This window comes from Orbicella faveolata, unplaced genomic scaffold, assembly GCF_042242905.1.
Source record: "Orbicella faveolata isolate gen_17 unplaced genomic scaffold, um_ofav_v1 contig_36, whole genome shotgun sequence".
Classification (NCBI taxonomy): Eukaryota; Metazoa; Cnidaria; class Anthozoa; order Scleractinia; family Merulinidae; genus Orbicella; species Orbicella faveolata.
In genome coordinates, this window is record NW_028301565.1 from 4,371,271 (window position 1) to 4,389,946 (window position 18,676).

At 40.7% G+C, this 18,676-nt stretch overlaps 1 protein-coding gene across 1 annotated transcript in view; it reads left to right on the forward strand.

Annotated features, from left to right (window-relative positions):
• The window catches only part of LOC110053417 (uncharacterized), a 53,326-nt gene extending 35,377 nt beyond the window's left edge, over window positions 1–17,949 (forward strand). The window contains exons 44-76 of the mRNA XM_089274665.1: window positions 320–373; window positions 457–510; window positions 751–804; window positions 1,627–1,680; window positions 1,874–1,927; window positions 2,420–2,473; window positions 2,902–2,955; window positions 3,189–3,242; window positions 3,524–3,577; window positions 3,804–3,857; window positions 4,683–4,736; window positions 5,106–5,159; window positions 5,236–5,289; window positions 5,860–5,913; window positions 6,357–6,410; window positions 6,739–6,792; window positions 7,395–7,448; window positions 7,670–7,723; window positions 8,034–8,087; window positions 8,900–8,953; window positions 9,578–9,631; window positions 9,760–9,777; window positions 10,538–10,555; window positions 11,058–11,075; window positions 11,640–11,657; window positions 12,161–12,193; window positions 12,743–12,760; window positions 13,573–13,623; window positions 14,229–14,364; window positions 14,828–14,934; window positions 15,877–15,903; window positions 16,331–16,489; window positions 17,475–17,949. Of these exons, the coding sequence (XP_089130791.1) occupies window positions 320–373; window positions 457–510; window positions 751–804; window positions 1,627–1,680; window positions 1,874–1,927; window positions 2,420–2,473; window positions 2,902–2,955; window positions 3,189–3,242; window positions 3,524–3,577; window positions 3,804–3,857; window positions 4,683–4,736; window positions 5,106–5,159; window positions 5,236–5,289; window positions 5,860–5,913; window positions 6,357–6,410; window positions 6,739–6,792; window positions 7,395–7,448; window positions 7,670–7,723; window positions 8,034–8,087; window positions 8,900–8,953; window positions 9,578–9,631; window positions 9,760–9,777; window positions 10,538–10,555; window positions 11,058–11,075; window positions 11,640–11,657; window positions 12,161–12,193; window positions 12,743–12,760; window positions 13,573–13,623; window positions 14,229–14,364; window positions 14,828–14,934; window positions 15,877–15,903; window positions 16,331–16,489; window positions 17,475–17,591 (1,854 nt within the window). The 3' untranslated portion in view covers window positions 17,592–17,949. The remainder of the gene's footprint in view (window positions 1–319; window positions 374–456; window positions 511–750; window positions 805–1,626; window positions 1,681–1,873; window positions 1,928–2,419; window positions 2,474–2,901; window positions 2,956–3,188; window positions 3,243–3,523; window positions 3,578–3,803; window positions 3,858–4,682; window positions 4,737–5,105; window positions 5,160–5,235; window positions 5,290–5,859; window positions 5,914–6,356; window positions 6,411–6,738; window positions 6,793–7,394; window positions 7,449–7,669; window positions 7,724–8,033; window positions 8,088–8,899; window positions 8,954–9,577; window positions 9,632–9,759; window positions 9,778–10,537; window positions 10,556–11,057; window positions 11,076–11,639; window positions 11,658–12,160; window positions 12,194–12,742; window positions 12,761–13,572; window positions 13,624–14,228; window positions 14,365–14,827; window positions 14,935–15,876; window positions 15,904–16,330; window positions 16,490–17,474) is intronic.
• The last annotated feature ends 727 nt before the right edge of the window (window positions 17,950–18,676 follow it).

The window sequence follows — 18,676 nt, forward strand, 5'->3', positions numbered from 1 at the left end:
TCTTGTCTGGATGTTCCCTATTTTGACACAGAAAATCAATCTTTAGATACCTATGCTTGGCTTTCTTATTTAATGAAACTAAATAAGTGAATCATTTTCGCCTTAACAAGTTCAACTAAGCGGTTAACACTGAAATTTTTGCAGTCACCATTACGACCTTTAGGGGATGTGTATATTGTACCCACTTCACTTACTGAAAAGTAGAAATGGTTGTCTCTCTCCAAAAACGGGTCAATGACAATGCTACTAACTTGAGAAATATTTGAAATATTCTTGCAATCAGTTATTGCAGTAAGGCAATTCTCTGACACTTTTCTAGGGAGAGGATGGGCAAGCTGGAATTCCCGGACGAGATGGTCCTTCAGGAATGAGGGTAAGAGAGAGCGCTTGCATTAAACCTGAGCACCATTTTACAAATGCTTTTTTTCTAACGTGTTTTTTCTGTTTATACATCAGGGACCCTCTGGGGATCCGGGCAGTGCTGGAGCTCCTGGGCCGCCAGGGCCGATGGTAAGTTCTCTGCGCAAACTCAGGAAACACGTGCCACTTTCTTAACCAATCAGAAGTGAAACCAAACCCAATCGTGGCTCACGCGCGCACGTTTTCCCGCGCTTTTCGTCAGCTACGTGTAGTCGTTTCAAATCTTGATTGGTTCACTGGATTGTCCGTGTTCTTTGTGTTTGGCCGAAGTGACTGCTTTGGTTTTGTTTCATGATACACAAATAAAACCGCTCTATTATTTTGTTTCAGGGTGATTCTGGCGGACGGGGACCCAGAGGCCAAAATGGACCACCTGGAGATCGAGTAGGTTGAAAATGTTATTGTTCATTACGCACTGACATATTCACTGTTTAATCTTTGCTCCGTGAAACTCTTCACTATTATGGCCACATTTTGTATCTTGTATTTTTTTGTGTCTGTACTTGAAGTATTGGCGGCAAGAGGTGGGGTATTCTAATAATCAGCATTTGTCTTCAGAAGGAGGGCTGCAATCTCCAACGTTTTGTGTTAAGTTCCTAGGCAAGACACTTTCTTCATACAGTGTATCCACCATGGGTATAATTATTAAAAGACAGAACTGATAGGGAAATCTCGGAAAATTCTTAGAGAAACTTGGCTTGAGCAGTTGTCTCATCCAGGACAAAAAAAGCCAGTGCTTCCTGTTGCTTGAAGGTCCATCATTGTGGATCAATTGTGCTTGACTGCACATTATATTTATCAACCTCGCATTGCCTGTCCAATCAGAAGCCAGTTAAGCCTGATTTATAGAACATGCCGTCAAAGTGCACCAAACGGTTCTGGCTCACAAACTCGTCAAAAAAGATCTGGTCAAACTAGGGCAACACCATGATAACTTAATGGTAATTACATAAAACTGTAAGGTAAAAAGCTGTTAAAATTATGCGTCTTAACGTTTTTGATCTGTTTGATCATAATCAGAGATCATGATCATCCTCACTCTGATGATGATCAAACAGATCGAAAACGTTAAGACTCATAATTTTAACAGCTTTTTACCTTAAAGTTTCATATTTTACTTTTATCGGCGAAATGTATTTAATGGTAATTATTTTAAGTGTTTCACTTTACATTTCATCTTTCGTTGTTACTTTTTGTCGTCTTTAGGGCAGTCCTGGAAAAGATGGCCCCCCTGGAATATCTGGTTCACCAGGAGAACAGGTTTGTAATTGTGTGCAGAACAACGATGTTGTGTGTTAAGCTTTGTAGAATACTGAAATATTTTCGAATACTCCAGGTATTCGAACCTGCGTTTGTAATTACTTTGTGCGGGTTATTAAATAGCGCAGAGAAAAGTTATAAAAATGTGAAATCAGATCAATTTGATGTATACTATTTCCATTTCGTGTCCCAGGGTCCTCCAGGGATTTCAGGAGCCAAAGGCGACCGCGGAGAGACTGGAGCGGCTGTAAGTATGCCTTATTTAATATTCCTTTTTGACTAGAAACGTAAAAAACTTGCAAGTTTTTGTTGTGTGGTAGACGTACCACATGAGTACAGAACGTATCACTATATATGTGACATTGAAGAAATGTCTTCACATCAGGTTACGTTAGCATGGTACGTACAGTGGGGCTTTTCCTATCCAAAGATGAAATCTGGGCTGGATATTTATTTTCTCAGTTAATAATAGGAAAAAAACAACAATAAATACAACAACAACAACAACTAGAATGAGTAGTAGTATTTTCTTTTGGCAGTGCTGTGGATAGGCGACTTCCTATGTTAATCTCCCATGCTGTCATTTGTTAGCTGGTAGTAAACGTCATCGATCGCGATACAGTGTCTAACTTCTAACTAAGGTTAATTGAAGGAAAGGTGTACTGCTGTTGTTTGTTTCTCTCAAGGAGCCCTTTGTTACAAGTTCCTAGTGTTAATAGTTTATTTGTTATTATCTCAGGGGCAACAGGGACCCCAGGGCGGACAGGGCCCGCAAGGCCAAACTGGATCCAAGGTAACGTCCTTTGAAAAAATGTTTGGGTCCTCCTTCATTTTGTGGACGATTTTCTTTATTGAGAAGCCATTGCCAACTAAAACCTACAGTTTTATTTTATCTTTTACCACTTCCCCTTTTAATATTGTCGTCATCTTTGTTTAAAATACGCAAAATGTCTTTCATTTCGTATAGGCCATGAACTACTAGTTACAGAATACCACCGCTTGCTTTTCAATAGGTTTTTGAGAATAATTGATTAACTCTAATTATTCTAATCTTAAATTTATTTTTACTTGCAAGTTTAATTTGATACCCTAGGATCTACTAAAGATTCTTTTTTTTTTCCGGCTCTTTCCCTTGGTTGCAGTGTAAATCGACGTTTATTAGAGAAATACGCATTGCATTTCATGAACTTAATGTTGACTATAGTTTTGATGTTCCATTAGGGACCTAGAGGGGCGAAAGGTAGCACGGGGAACAGCGGCCTTGATGGTCCAAAGGTATGTATCAGTTAAATGTAGAACTTAGTGCAAATTGAATCATAATTTTTTCTCGTTTTGATTTTAATATCTCCTCGTAACTTATCATCATCGTTGACTACACTTGGCAAATAATGTACCTATTGTGACGATAATTCGAACTCCCAATTTTCTTTCTAATCTGGATGGTGAAATACAGTCGATAATTATTTTCCTTTGCTCGGGCGTTAATCCAATTTTTTGATTTGTTCTAGGGAGAATTTGGAGAAAAGGGACCTGCTGGTGAAGACGGACCTCCCGGAGCTCCCGTAAGACAAAATGGTCTCATTGCTAACCACTATACTACTTACACTTACCACCGGAGTTCCTGCGAGGCAAAAATGTCACATTGCTACCCACTATACTTCTTGCAACTTACCACAGGAGTTCCTGTAAGACAAAATGGCCACATTGCTGCCCACTATACTACTTACAACTACCATTGTTTGGTCACATTTGGCCGCAAAATCGTCACAACTATACTACTTACAACTACTGTTTTTTTTAATTAAGCGGGAAGTGCCAAATGTTTCTGCTTGGTCTCTTGTAGGGTAGAGACGGTTTACCTGGCCAGCCTGGAATAAAGGGTCAACAAGGACCAATGGTGAGAAGAAATATTTCTCATCATTCTTTTTCACTTTCTGTTTTCTAATTCAATGAGAGCATGCATGAATGAGACAGCTTTTACAAATTTCGTAAGCAAAGCATAAGTTGGCTCCAAGCCCACTTACTATCACTGTAAATGATTTCATGTGTCTGTTTGTGTTGTTAAGGTTGCTGTATACGTTATTGAATTCTTTAACTGATTTGATTTTTCTCTCTCTCTCTAGGGTCTGCCCGGTCTGCCAGGTCCCCAGGGCGCTCAGGGGAGCAAAGGAGAGGCGGTATGACATTAATGCTTCTTCAATATTAAGTCTATTTTTGGAATCTAAAATGACTCCAAAACCGGTTTTAATTAACAACTTTTCAGTACTGAAAAAATGCTGCAACAAATGCGACTGTCTTATCTACGAAATGTTAGTTATTCAAGATCTCAAGCCAAGTTTGAACGTGCAAACTGACTCTATCCGCACGAAACTATTTACGTGAGATCACAAACAAATGTTTATTATACTTGTTCCACTAATTTATATTCACACCGCGATAAAACTTTCATTTTTACCTTGGTAATGATGTCAGCAACATTGAAACGTCGGACAACTCTAATGTTAATAGAAAGAAATTTTAAAATGGTAGAGTCAGACCTAGGCTAAGACGTAACAGTCATAAACCGAAAGGATCGACCAATAACGGCTCTTAAGGTTGAAACGCAATTACTAACTTCATGAATATGAATTAACTAGGCTAATTTCAACCGTGGAATATCTCCTTTAAGGTGCTATTGTCACCGGATCGAGTTAAAATATTTGTAATTTGTCGACGTTTGATCACCCCCCCCCCCCCTTCATTTCATCTCAGGAGGAGGAGTTAAGAAGTTTCAATCGATTTCAAATAGTTTGACCTGTGCAAGAGAGACAACGCTAATTTCAATTATGTCAGCGCCCATTTCTAAGGCATTTTGGTCAGTTTGAAAGTGCTGCAAACGGAAAATGCTGAACGTGGCTACATTACAACGTAATAGTTTAAAAATGTGTTCATGTTCGAGTATTCAAAAGACGTTATTTACCAGCATGTATTACGCGTTTTTAATTCTGTATATTCCGTTGCAGGGTTATCCCGGCATGCAAGGCGGTGCGGGTTCTCCTGGGCCTGTAGGAGCCGCGGTAAAACTCATTTTTTTATCTTTAGTTTAGTCCGGAGTTTACTTGTTTGTTTGTATGTTTGTGTTTTTAACCAATGAGTTGGTTGGCAAAAGATATGTTGCTTTTATTGGACGAATGCAGATGGCTAATCTAATTTTGGATTTGTGATTGGTTTCCCACGCGCCTGGTTGTCACGTAATTGGCGCTCAAATCACATGGGTGTCCAACGACAGCCGTCCAATCACACCTATTTGGAGCTGGTCACCTGTAGTAGTTCGCACGTGGATTCTACTGGGTTCGTTGGTGATGTTTCCCTACTGTTTGTACCCATGATGGAATAGAATGCACTACCGACTTTTTCTCTGTCTAACTGTTTTGTTCCTTCACTAGGGAGATCCTGGCCCTGCTGGTAGGGACGGTCTAGATGGAGCAGCAGGCATTCCCGTGAGTATTGAGAAAGTTTTTTGGGAAGGGAGACTAAAATAAAACAGGAAAATAATGGAGAGACTTCTATTCACAGGGTCCCCAAGGTTCAAAAGGAGCCACAGGCCCGCCGGGAACCAATGGTCAGCCGGTACGTTTATATCCAGGGTGTACACCAGTTTTGATGTGGAAAATTAAAATGCTGCTGCTTGAACTGAACAAGAAAATAGCAATTCATAACTTTTCACAGTATATGTATACACTTCCCGTCATAGACGCTTGTAAACATAGCTAACAAAATTGGAAAGAGAAATTTTATACTTCACACACTATACTACTAACGCCTTCTGTAGGGATGGCAGTGACTGGGGTCGATAACACCTCTCTTTTGCACTACTTACAGCTGCAGTAATATGCGATATTTAACGTTGATAACATTATATGCGGCAATGACCAATCCATGTGAAAATAGATATAATATACGCTCTATGGGGAATCTCTTCTACTCACGCATAATTCATGGGTTTCAAGAATAGGGATCGTTGCATCTTTTAGTCTAACCTATGTGTTCTGTCATGCAGCCCCGGCAATAGGTACCACGAGGTGGTATCAATAATCCTCATGTAACTGTTTAAAATCGAAGACGAAGCCGATTTTTTAAATAGTGTTATTATTGTTGTTATTGTTTTTGATCTTGTTGTTGTTATTGTTTGTGTTTTAGGGTGTCATCGGTGCCCGGGGCGCTCCAGGTTTTCGTGGTGTAAAGGGAGAAAAGGCAAGCAATAAATACAAGAGAAGATGAGGGATAAGACAGTTAATCCCACATATAAGACTTATTACAACGGTTGTCTCTATCAAGTTTATTTTTCATCACTCCCGGTTTTGGAAATCCCAGGAGTGTTTAGACATAGCCAATTCTGTGTGACGCGGATTGTACTGTCGTGGTCAGCACGAGCGACTTTACACGAGTTGTCATACTCCACGAAAACATCCACAAAATGCTTGCAGTAACATTATCTGCGGTTGAACTGGGTATCGTGTCTAAAAATAACTTGAAAGAGATTACTTTGAGAACAAGGCTTAGAACTCTCTCACCTCTCATTCTCTCTCGAGGAGTACATGTATTATTGCTGCTGGATTGGTTTTCATTCTTATTTTTGAGTTCTAGATCTTATTCTTGGTTCTAAGACTGTAGTGATTTTGTTTTAACGCGTACAGGGTAATATGGGACCTCAAGGAATTGCCGGTGTCGCTGGCGCCCCTGGACCAATGGTGAGCATTACATGAATATGATGTAGAGAACGAACTTACGCTTAGCTAAGAACAAACGTCTTTTACAATGTCAACAAAAGCATTGATCTCCCAAATTGTTCCATAAAAACGAGCTATTGCCAAAACCTGCCGGGCGTGTTGCTTTTGCTGACAATTTTGTGTTATATTTCTCTTCGTATTGTTGTTTTTGTTAAAGTAAGTGAAATCTTCCTGGCAGATCTTTTGTTTGTCTTTACTTTCTCAGATTGTTTACAGGGAAAGTTCTGAAAACACACAATGCGAAACAAGCATATAAGCTGGATGTTATCTATGTGTCTGTGCGTTTCAGGGCGCTGCTGGCCAGCAAGGATCTGTCGGAGCCAAGGGAGTTGCCGGACGAAAGGTTGGATTCAAAAAAGCGACGTAACACTTCTTCTCGTTTGTTTTCCATTTCTTGCACAATCATAAACCAGGTTAGCCTGGTGGCTAAGGAAATGAGACAAGCCGATAAATCGACTGCACGTCGATGTTACAGGCTCACTGATTGGCTGAGAAGTTCAAAAAGCAAGATTTATATGCTATATCATTGTTTTAAAATAACTTCAAAGGCAACTGAAAATACCACTGACTGATGTGACAGCTTGGATCAATCAAAGAGTTCAACCAGGAAATCCCTGAGATGGTAGAACTTTGCAGAATTTTCTATCGCAAATCTCTTCCTCAGCTACGAGGAACTTTAAACCTGGTCAGGGATCTGAAGCGTCCTCTGTTCAAATATTTCACATCGATATGTTTGTTTAGTTGCTGAACAAGACCAAAATCCAAAACTATATATTACAGGTTGGATGCCAAAATCCAGTGAAATACAACATGTGATGGAAAAACCAAATGTTGACACGTAGCAGCATTTGGGAGTACTATCTGATAGAAAAGGGGTATTAAGAAAATGTATTACTTTTGACTGGGGCAGGACAAACAAAAATTTTGTAAACTTCTGTTTTGTAGGGCGAGGCTGGAGCACAGGGACCTGACGGAGAAAGAGGCCCCACTGGAAAAGACGTAAGAACCTTTGAGTTGTATTTTTAAGGACGTTCGCGCGAAAATTTTCCAGTCGATAGATTTTCTAGTGCAATCGTTCTGTGACATACAAGAATTGGAATAAAAATAACGAGTGCTTGGAGGAAATTCTCACTTTATCTGTAATTATTGAAGCCTTATATTGTTAGATGGGTCATCAGATTCACATACTGTATTGTTGAGGGACCAATTGACCATTTCAGGGTGCACAAGGCGCACAGGGACTGCAAGGAGAAACTGGGGTCAAGGGTCATAAGGTGCGTCTGTAGAGCAGCAATTTAGAACTGACTAATGCTGGATATCATGTGCGTGTGTAACTTTTAACATCAAAAGAAACAATTCAATGTTGGCCACTGGCCTCTGCATGATGATTTGAAGAAACCAGATTATTTTAGATGGATATGTGTTATTTCCTACTCACCCATGCAACCTAAGTGTATTTCAGTGAAATAAGTGTACAGACAGACTGTATGTAGACTCATCAAACACCTACCGTAAGTAAGGTTTCAGACGGATAATAGTAATAACCTTAACTCGGTATTCATTTGTTCTTATTTTTGTTATCAGGGAAATCGTGGTCCCATGGGACCTGTTGGCGTCTCTGGATCCAAAGGACCAAAGGTTTGTCACGTGATGAATCAGTAGTGTTGTTGTGCGATACTGCGCATGTGTCAGTGTGTGCTTCTTGAGGGTCCTTGAGGGTCATTCTCGTCCCTAGAGTCCGCGATCCTTTTTGTCAGCAACAAGAATTGTGACCTCTGCCTCATTTCAGCACCCAGTCCTTTCATTTACTCGTTGATGCAATACAGTTGAACCTCGCTATTTTAAACTCTCAGGGCAAACGAAAAATAATTCGAATTAGAAAACAGTCCTAAGAAAATACGCGCGCTGATTGGTTAAAAATCGTCTTTCTGTAAGTCGATGGAAACACAGAACTAGCACGAGCTGTTGACGTAATGATGGCGCGAGCAAAGAGAATTTACATTTTGATAATCAACGTTAACAAGTTGTTCTCCTTTTTTTTCGGGGTGTTTTCTAAAAGAAATAGAAAACATGTTCTCAGTGTTCTTGTCGAGTTAGAGAACCACTCGTGAAAGTTTGGGAGAACTCGAAAAAGCTGTGGAAACACTCGCCTGCGGCCCGTGTTCCCACAGCATTTCTCGTTCTCCCAAACTTGCACTCGTGTTTCTATAACTCGATAGAAACACGGTACATGTTTTCTATTTCTTAAATAGCAGATAGTAAATGACTGAAAGGTGAATCCAAGGGAAATAGTTTTGAGTTGGAAATAACGTGGAATTCGAAATAACCGAGAGCGAACTAGCGGGATCCAACTATATATTGCCTAAGGAAATCAATGACCGTCTTATGCCAATGGCGAGGGATTCAGTGTTGTGGAACGTCTGATTGTTAATTTGTTTATTATTTGTTAGGGTGATATCGGAGAAGAGGGTCCGAGAGGGTCGAGAGGACAAAAAGGCCCGAGGGTAAGTACAGCCATGGTGTAACGAGAAACGACACCAATGTCATCTCTAATAGTAAGTAACGTGAAACCCGTGTAAAGGACCTTTTCTTTTTATTTCATTTTTCGAATAGATCTCGTTTCCCTCCAAGGCTTCCTCTATTTAAAAAGCTACCTTTATAATGCAAAATAGTGCAGAGCGCAGAATAAACTTTGCCTTAGACAGACCAAAGCCTAAGTATAAAAACCATTATAATCCATCAAATATTTTCGCTCGCGCGTGATTGGTTTAAACGCGTCACGTGACTGAATGTTCCCCAGCTAGAACTGGGGAATATCCAAGTGAATTTCCACAATTTTCAAAACCGCGCGTTTTGCGAAGAAAATTTCAAGGATAATAAACACAATAGCCTGCATTTGGCGCGAAAATATGCTTGAATATTTCTTCTTGGACATTATCTGTTCCTGAAAACTCACAGTTCGCTCTTGGAAAACTGTTCGCTTCTCGGAACAGACAATGTCCGCGGACAAATCTCCGAGCATATGTCTGCGCCAAAAGTCTATGGGCTTGTTATCGGGGGGGGGGGGGGGGGGGAGGGATACTGCAGTTTAATGGGTGATATCTTTGTCTGTTGTACTGTTTATTTAGGGAGTTAAAGGCGAAGTTGGTCCCCCGGGTCCTGCCGGCGTTCAGGGAGTACAGGTACGTACTGACTATCGATTTTCCCGTAGCACTGACATTCAGATATCTATGTCTTCATATTGTCATTATGCGAGTAGAACAGTTTTACTGATTTGTCTTACTTTTTCTTTCTCTTGTTTTGTCAACAGGGGAGATCTGGCGGACCTGTAAGTGTTTTCATTATGTTCTTTATAAACACAGGGAATTTTCATTGCATGGTGTTGATAAAATATATGTTACTGAACTAGCTTGTTCCGTATTGGAAAAATATTTTTTTGCAGGTTTATGGACAGAGCCGCAGGCGAGGTCCATAAACCTGCAAAAAAAAAAAGAAAAAAAACCTCCACCAATATTCGCCAATTCGGAGCGAACAAGCTACTTCAATAGAGTATTTATTGTAATGGTTCTTTCTTATCTGCTGATAAATTGATGGGTCCCCGCGATACCTTCTCGGTAAACGCGCGCGCGAAAGGTAACCATTTATTTACGTTTCTCACGTTGCTTTGTCAACATTTAACATTTAACTGAAACTGTCCTCCAGATATGAAGGTAAAATATTTTCTACTGAAGAAAAAAACTCTTTATTTTGTGTGATGAATTAAAAACGCAATTTGCCGATATCAGCTCGTGAGCGGTCCATCTTAGCCGTCCGTATTTCATATAATAAATGGTATGTTTGGACAACCGTTTTTTCTCCACTAAGGTTGTAGAACTATTATATGCGGGGGATATTCCCCGTGGTGTCAATGGATGTATATGACCGTGTCTTCTCTTTTTTGTATAGCTAATGTGTTACGCTCTTACCTAGATGTAAATATCGCTATTACGTTTGCGACAAAGAAATCAAACAGTCAACAGCCGCTACATCTAAACGTACATGACTGTACTTATCTTTTATTCACTATACAAATACGTTGTTTCTTTTAGGGTTCCAAAGGACCTGGCGTAAGTATTACGCTCTTAGTCGGTATCAACCATATATTTTGTATACACCAAGTTAGTTTTTTCATGGGATACACCGCGCTTTTCTTTCATTTGGTCAGCATTCTTTTTTTCGCCGTCTTTGATCTTCCGGTAAACCGCCGTATAATTTAGAAACATGCAATGTGGATAGCAAGAGAAGGCATCCACTCGTAATGCATTAGATCAGAGAACGCACTAGTGCATCCCAAAGGCAGCTTTTTTCTATTACGGCAGTCTTTCTTCACCCCGATCCACTCTCGTAGCGTACTTTACGTTACATGTAAGACCACATAACAAAATCGTAAAAGACAAAAATATGTCACCATTCTGGAAAATACATGATTATTATCCCCTCGCGCTTGTATGGAGCGTAAGTCTGTTAAATGGCATGAACAACACTCAGGTATATGGTTTCAGTTTTCACATTAATAGTTATTATAACCTAATGAAAACTATTTTCTTGCGCTTTGTTGTTTCTCTACAGGGCGATCAAGGTCTCAAGGTAAGTCATAATCCAGCAGCTTTGCAACTGTGTTACAATTATTTTATAAAGACTTCACTGCTGGCAGTCGAGAACACCACTAATGGCCTTTAAGACAAAGATTTATATTTGACAATGAACCCTCAGTTAATGGTCAAATGTTAAGAAATCTCTTCCTGGTGGACTAGCATCCAATTTGGGAGGGGGAGAAGAAATACTCCAGGTTGCTTAATGCTACAGAAACCGAGATACGCTGCGGCTGTATGGACCAGTTGACCCGAAGCAGTCTTTTCCTTTACTTGCACTACTGCTAAACAACATGGTCTTTGGACCATTACAATCGGTTGTTCAGACATCTGGATTTAGTAATATATTCCAGATATCGAATATGCTTCTGCGTCCAGTCTTCATCAACTTGGGATTTGTAGTTTAGCTTTTAATTGTGGTGCACATAATTATACAACTTGCAACTTATACAAACGTGGTGCACATATACAACTTTTGTATTCTTGTTGCTCTTTGGCGCACGTACGTTGATGTGCGTATTTACCTCAAGTAACTTCATTGTCTTTGTTTGTTTTTTAGGGAAGAGCAGGTGCACCAGTAAGTCCTGTTTTTGTTTTCTTTGTTTATTTGTTTTCTCTAGTTACATGTCAAGCGCGTGAATATAGTGTAGTACACCGAGTCATAGCCAAGAGTCGAGACGACTGGATAACTGTGGATGCTCTATGCTCCTTAGAGGAGCGAGGGGGATAGGAGACTCTGAGTCAGCGAAGCCTCCCAGAACGGGGAAGCGCTATACGTACTACCCAAGTACCTGGTGAAATAATGTAAATAATAGGTCACAAGAGAGAAAAGAAAACGTTATTTCCCTGGTCGTTGGCCATTACTGGCTTGTACGAGACTAGTTTCAACAGGCAAACCAATCCCGACACGTCAAGGTTTTTGTATGGTTAACTTGCTATGACAAGTTGGTGACGAATAATCCCTTTTGTACGCGCCCCTTTGGTGCAAAACAATTCTTTGGATGGTTAAAATTCAAAGCAATGTTGACGTTATTACTGTTATTGTTTAGTTTTTTATTTGTTTTTGTGTTTTATCACTAGGGTCCCCCAGGCCCTCCCGGCGAACCCGGAGCGGTAAGAAGTAGTTAAGGGTGGTATCGTGCATGCGCAGTCCTGTGAGTTACAAATAGACTGTTGATTCAAGTGTGAAAAATTGAACTTTCCATCTTGCACTTCCATCAATAGGTGTTAAACAGTCAGAACTGTGTCATTGCTTAGCTGCACTGTTATTAAATTCAGTTTAATTGAAAGTTGCATTTGAAAAGAGTAAGAGCATTGTCGCTATGTTTCCACCTCGACACTGTGCATCTTCTTCGTGGGAACTATCTGAAAGGAGCTCAGTCACGTTATTTTGTGTTATTTTGGCCACGTACAAAATTACCTTTAAATTGAAGGAAACCTGAAAATAATAGTTTCTTAAGATAGAAAAACAGTTAGAAGATACTAATAAATAATAAAGGAGCAGGGATGGTCAAGGATGAAGAAGATTATCACGGATTACAAACGACAAACTTGAAAAATTTTGGCTAAGCTTTTCAAGATGCGCAAGCCGTGATGTAGCTCCTTAATACTGAGTTGATGTCTTACTAAACGTTTATCTCTCTTGATTTCTTTCTTTTCAAGGTTGGCGGCCTATTTGGGGTAAGTTCCCTTTAATACGGCAATTCTTTTATAGCGGAGCTCCAGCGGCCCAAAGGGCCGCCAAGCGGAGCCCCATACTCATTTAGGAAAGAAAAGAAAACCCATGAGTTGATTTTCTCATGGTTATCATGGCTAGCGGTATTGCTCGTGGGCGCGTACACACGACGACGACGACGACAACGACGACGGAGTCGTGCAACATGGCGGCCATACTCGAAATAATAGGTTGACAGAGACATGCAGCCTTGGTTTACCGTGTACCTCTTTGATATTGGACATCTGTTATGCTCAATTGACACCTGTCAAAACAAGGTATCCGCTGACCAGTATCACGTGACCATATCGCGGGCCCAAGTTTACAGCTCATCGAGGTCACGTGTTTTTCGAAGTTGACCGCTGACCAAGTGCTGGTTTTTGGTTAGATCGCGGGCTCATGTCAGGTTAACTTGTTGGAAACAGGGCAGGATTGTTCGGAAGCCAATTAACGCTAACCCAGGATTAAAAGTTAACCGAATTATAACTTTTTCTTCTGTACAAGTATTTTTTGCTGCTTTGTTTCGTGTATATGGTGATTATTAAAACTCAAAACAGAGGGCCAAACAATATACAGAAAAACTCACCGCAAAGTTACAAAACTCAAATCAAAATTAATTCTACCTTTTCCTGGGTTAGCTTAGTGGGGCTCTGAACAACCCGGCCCAGGAGCTACGCTTTTAGGCTGGCCTAAATCTATATATTATTACCTATTTGCTTGGCAATGTGCTGATACTCTGGGAGTATTAAGATGCCTATCACTCTGTATTCTCTTGTAGCAACCTGGGCGAAGAAAACGACGATCTGCTTCCAATGAAGTGAACGACCAGGTACGGTGACTGATATATTTCTCAAGTATGGTCCATCCAAAGCAAAAGCACATACTGTAAAAAAATCAATTTGTTATAAACCCTGGGCTTATACAACTTCATAAAGGTTTGGGTTTTTTAAAGGGGGAGGGGGGGCGCTTATAAACTGGGGTCTTTACACCGGAATAGCATTTTTTGTTTATTACTCATAGATAGACCTACAACCACAGTGGGGGAGGTGGGCGAGGGGAAGCTCCTAACCACAATTTGACGGTATCGAGTATTCAGCTCATGTTACTTCCGAGGAACTATTATGAACGTTTCCGAACACGAAGATCTCCCCAGTGGTCTTGTGGATATCGAAAGGTGATCCGAAATGCCTCCGAATCTTTCAGTGATGTTTACCAATTGAACCAAGTTACGCGAGCCGAAATGGTTTGACATAAGCTTTTAAATATTTACCCTATTGCAAATACTTCGAATTCACTAGTCCTCCCGGATTAATACCTTTACCAAAAAAAACACACTTTAGTGACTACAATCTGATAACATTTGCCTCGAGTATGCATCAAGTGGTACCGTCGTATCATCCTAGGTACATATATTGATTATTTACCTGTTATCAGTTTGTAGAGCTCACTATTGGTGTTTTGGAAGTCCTCAAGATGCTTAAAAACCTGGAAACACCCCTTGGTGGTGCAATGAGTAGTTCAGCAAGGACCTGTAAAGAAATTATGCTTCTCAATAGCACGTTACCTGACGGTAAGAACCAATCACATTCAAGCACACATACTAAACGCTTCAGTTCTTTTGCTAGATAAAGGGACAAGGGTGGCCAAGTTTTCGTGGCAGTGACTTGAAATTTGGTAGTCGTGAATCCAGCATCTTCACTCTGAAGCGAAGCAAATGGTAATTTCTGTACAGTAAGATCTACAAAAAGCATTGAGTAAAATGGCATACAAATCGTTCAACTGTTAGGCGACGCTTACGGAAATTACCGAGCGGTTCCCTCAGTTGGCCCACAGCCATTATTTTCCCATCTAGTTTATTTTTTTTCTGTTAGTAATACCTTCCCGTCCTTCCATCCATGCAAAGCCATCTGTAAATGTACAGCTGGGCTTAAGTGCTAATACCTATGATCCACGCTCTATTACTGGCAGTAATGTCGGTCAGTTTCCAGGGATCGTAATGAAAACTACGCTAGCAAGTGTTACTTGTATTTCAGGCAAATACTGGCTTGATCCTAACGGAGGATGCGCAGAAGATGCCTTCCAAGCTGAGTGCAAGTTCTCCTCTGGAGGACAAACTTGTGTATATCCAAACCAACAACAGGTAACGTTTATCTCAGAATCTCCTGTTGGGTTCCTTCCTACTGGATCACCGAAAGGACCGAACGCAAATCGGCCCTTGCCCTTGCAAAGATCCCATGCGTCGTTCATCGTTTGTGTCCATGACTCCGCGATTCGCGCTGTTAAGTGTGGTGTTTTCTACAGGTTGCCGAATTTGCTCTGAATGCTCAAGACGAAGCGCGTTTTTATCCAGCTATCGAGGTCCAACAAATGGAAAACGAAAACCAACACATTTTTTTTTTGAGATAAAAAAAAAGAGAATTAATAAATATATAGATCACTTTCTTTAAGTGTCAGTGTTTAGCACCACTGTACTAATTGTGGACACTGCAATAAGCAAACAAACATTGGGAATTGAGCAGAAACTTGTTAAAAATCCCAACTGGCGGGAGGCTGACCAGTTGGCTATTTGCAAAGCGTGCAGGAGTTGAATCTGGGACCACCAAACACAGATCCATCCAATGGCACGGAGGAGGATTTGAATTCGGGACCTCCGGATTACAAATCCAGCGCCCTAACCACAAGGCCAGGCTGCCTCCTGATGAGGCAATTACTGAAAAACTACTCTACTGAGTGATAAATTATGGAATCGTATATTGTGTCTTTGATTTGAAGTCTTAGTTTTCTTCGTAGTAAAACTGCCAGATGGTAGTAAAAGCAAACTTAAACGACAGTGAGCAAGTCTGATTCACATTTTTTTAATTCCTTTTTTTTTTCTTCCTCATACCTTCTACTGCTGTTGCTCCATGGTTTGTACTCGCACTCATAAAGCCTTGTTGAATGTTTATATTGGTCGATGCACTTAGCTACATGTACAACTAGCTTCATTAATGATAAACTAACTAAAGGAACTTAATAAACTTATGTGGCTGCAAACTCACTATTTCGAAACCAGGAGTGACATTTTTGTTGTATTTTATTTTAGGATGACAAATTAAAGGACAAGGTCAAGGTATTTTGATATTTTACCGTTATTTTCGATTCTCGGCTGATCAACAGAGTAGTTATAACTTCAGAATTTACCGCCCGAGACCTCTACTCTCAAAGAACAATTCCCTGATGACTGAAACAGCGACGTCATATTACCGGGTAACTTCAAAGATGAGTTCTGAGAATCTTTAATTCAGAACTGAGGAGTGTATTCTTTGGCACTGTATTTCACTAGAACAAAGTTACTTCGAGACCGTATTTTGCTTGCGGCCAAACAATAGGCACAATTTCCCAGTACCCATAAACAGCAAAAGTGGAAATATGCCATTTACTTCTTTTAGCCAAGTAGTGAAAGCACCGAAGTTGGACGTTTGACCTGGGCCCTGGAAGGCTTGTCTTGAAACGTTTGCCCGCTTGACTATTCATTAATCGGTTCTGTTTTGTTGCAGTTCTCTTACGACGTAAGTCCAACACAGTTCAAGTTCCTTCGTCTACTGAGCAAAGAAGGTGTCCAAGACGTCTCACACGAATGCCTCGACAATGCCTTCGACCTGACCATATCTAGTTTTAACGGACAAAAGATTTCCTCTTCTCATCCTCAGTGTAAGGTAAGATAACCTGTATTCCATCTACAGACAAGGCTAACAGACGATAGGCTGCGATGTTGAGAAAGCAGGACTTCTTCGTTTAATTAGAGAGTCATATTGGTTTTGCAGGATATATGTTGATGTTGTTCTTAGTTTTTTTTCCTAACATTCCAAGACATATATAAGTGTTAATGTAGACCAGCTAATTTGGTCGTTTAACTTTTTATGCGCGCACCGAACATCCTTCTCTGTAAAGCGCGTGCTAGGATCCTGTTTATCAAGTTTTCTCACGACCTGTGACAGCTCCCAAAACAAACCTCAAGAGAAATCTAACTACAGAGAGAATATTCCGGGTTTTTTTTTTATGTCACTTTTCGCAAGTACACCGTAGTCATGAAAAAATGGAATGCTTTATGGAGATTTTAAATGTCCTTCGCAGCCCTTTTTTGTGTGGTCGCGCAACGCTTCCCTCGGCTTCAACTTTGCTTCCCGAAGAAGCGCTACGTGACAGTTCAAAGAATGGCCTTGAAAGAGACTCGTCAACTTCAACGGCCTGAAGAATCTGTTAAGCCTGGTTCTCACTCCGACATGAGCACAAGCATAAGCATACCGGTAGTAAGAACGCCAACAGCACAAACACGCGCTAGTGAGGACGCGCACAACACAAGCTGAAGTAGAACAGAAGTCTTTGTCGTTCTTTTGCTTGTGCTTATGTTTCTGTCAAGTGAGAACGCGCTTCTGTAAGCATAAACATAAGCATAAGCGAAAGTCCGCCATCTTGTTTTACTGTATCGAGGATTTATGGAACCGAAAATAAGACAAATATCTATTCTGCGGATGCCTGGGTGTTTATGCTTGTGTTGACGGTGGGCGTCATCACTATTGTTATGCCTGTGCTTGTGCTTATGTCATTGTGAAAACTGAGCTTTAGTTGATAGACCTTACAGTATTCAACGGGAAATTTAAGCTTTGTTCTCAGTTTAACACTGTTTTTGCTCTTTTTCAGACCGGCCAGAACCAAGTGCACTCCGTCACCAAGAAGGAATTACTTCCTTTGAAAGACATGTCTACCACACACCAGCAGCCAATCAGATACACGCTCGGCCCAGTCTGTTTCCAATAATATGCGTCTTTAGTTGTTAAGTTTATTTTTACCGTAGTGTCAGGATAGAAATTCAACTCAGAATCAGATTCGTATCACTGGGTGCGAAGAGCAACAAGTCTTAATAACAGAAAGAGAACAATTAATAGCAGTCGAGAGTGGAACAGATGCTTACTCCCTTGTATGTGTTAGTATAAATAAACTGTACCTATATAAATGTATACGTGTTTGTATATCAAGAACGTTGGGAGTTGTAAACATGCTTAAAATACAAATGGTTTCTCTCATTTTATGTGTCATGGGTGCGTTTAAAGATATCTTGTAGTGGAAGTATCTGTGGAAAATAAAAATCTTCATGAGCGGGGACATAGCATAAGAATGTTGTGTGGGGTATCTTAGCGCCTCGCCCCGAAAGACCCGTCGGGCAAATGAGGGCAGATCGAGCGGGTAAGCGTTCCTTTGATCTGAGGGCGTGTTTAAAACACGAAATGGCGAAATGGCACCCCGGTTAGCCTGAATGGCGCTCAGGTTAGCCTAAATAGCGCTCCGGTTAGCCTAAATACCACTGAATCGACAGTGGTTAGCGCAAAGTTTATTAAACTGCGCAAAGCCTGAGTGGCGTGAGAGAAGTCGTCTTCTTACAAAGTTCGTGACTTTGAAAACAGAAGGCTTAGCAATACAACGCTATAAAAAGCTGTTAACAGAGCGACGTGTTTTCGGTGTCTGTTAAAGGAACGAAAGCCAGCGTTTTCAAAGCTGACACTTTTGCGTCAATGGAAGCTGCAAAGGGGTTTAAATGCATATTGCATGCAGTTCTTGGCCCACTCGTAAAGGTGAAATTTTAAAACATTTTTTGAAGGTAACAAGTCTTCGAAATTTTTATTGCTTATCGATATGGCAAGGGTGACCTTTTCCTTTCCTCAGTATTACTCCACAATCGTACGCAACCCCTCTTTCACCCGTGGTCCTGGTCTCCTCGCTGAACGCGCTCAACGGGATATAATTCATGGTAGGCCACCCATATAGTCTCCCTGCAGTTTGCTTCTATTAACTGCCGTTTGCTTGCGGTTAGCATTTAAATATTGTGTTTACTTGCAGTTGGCATT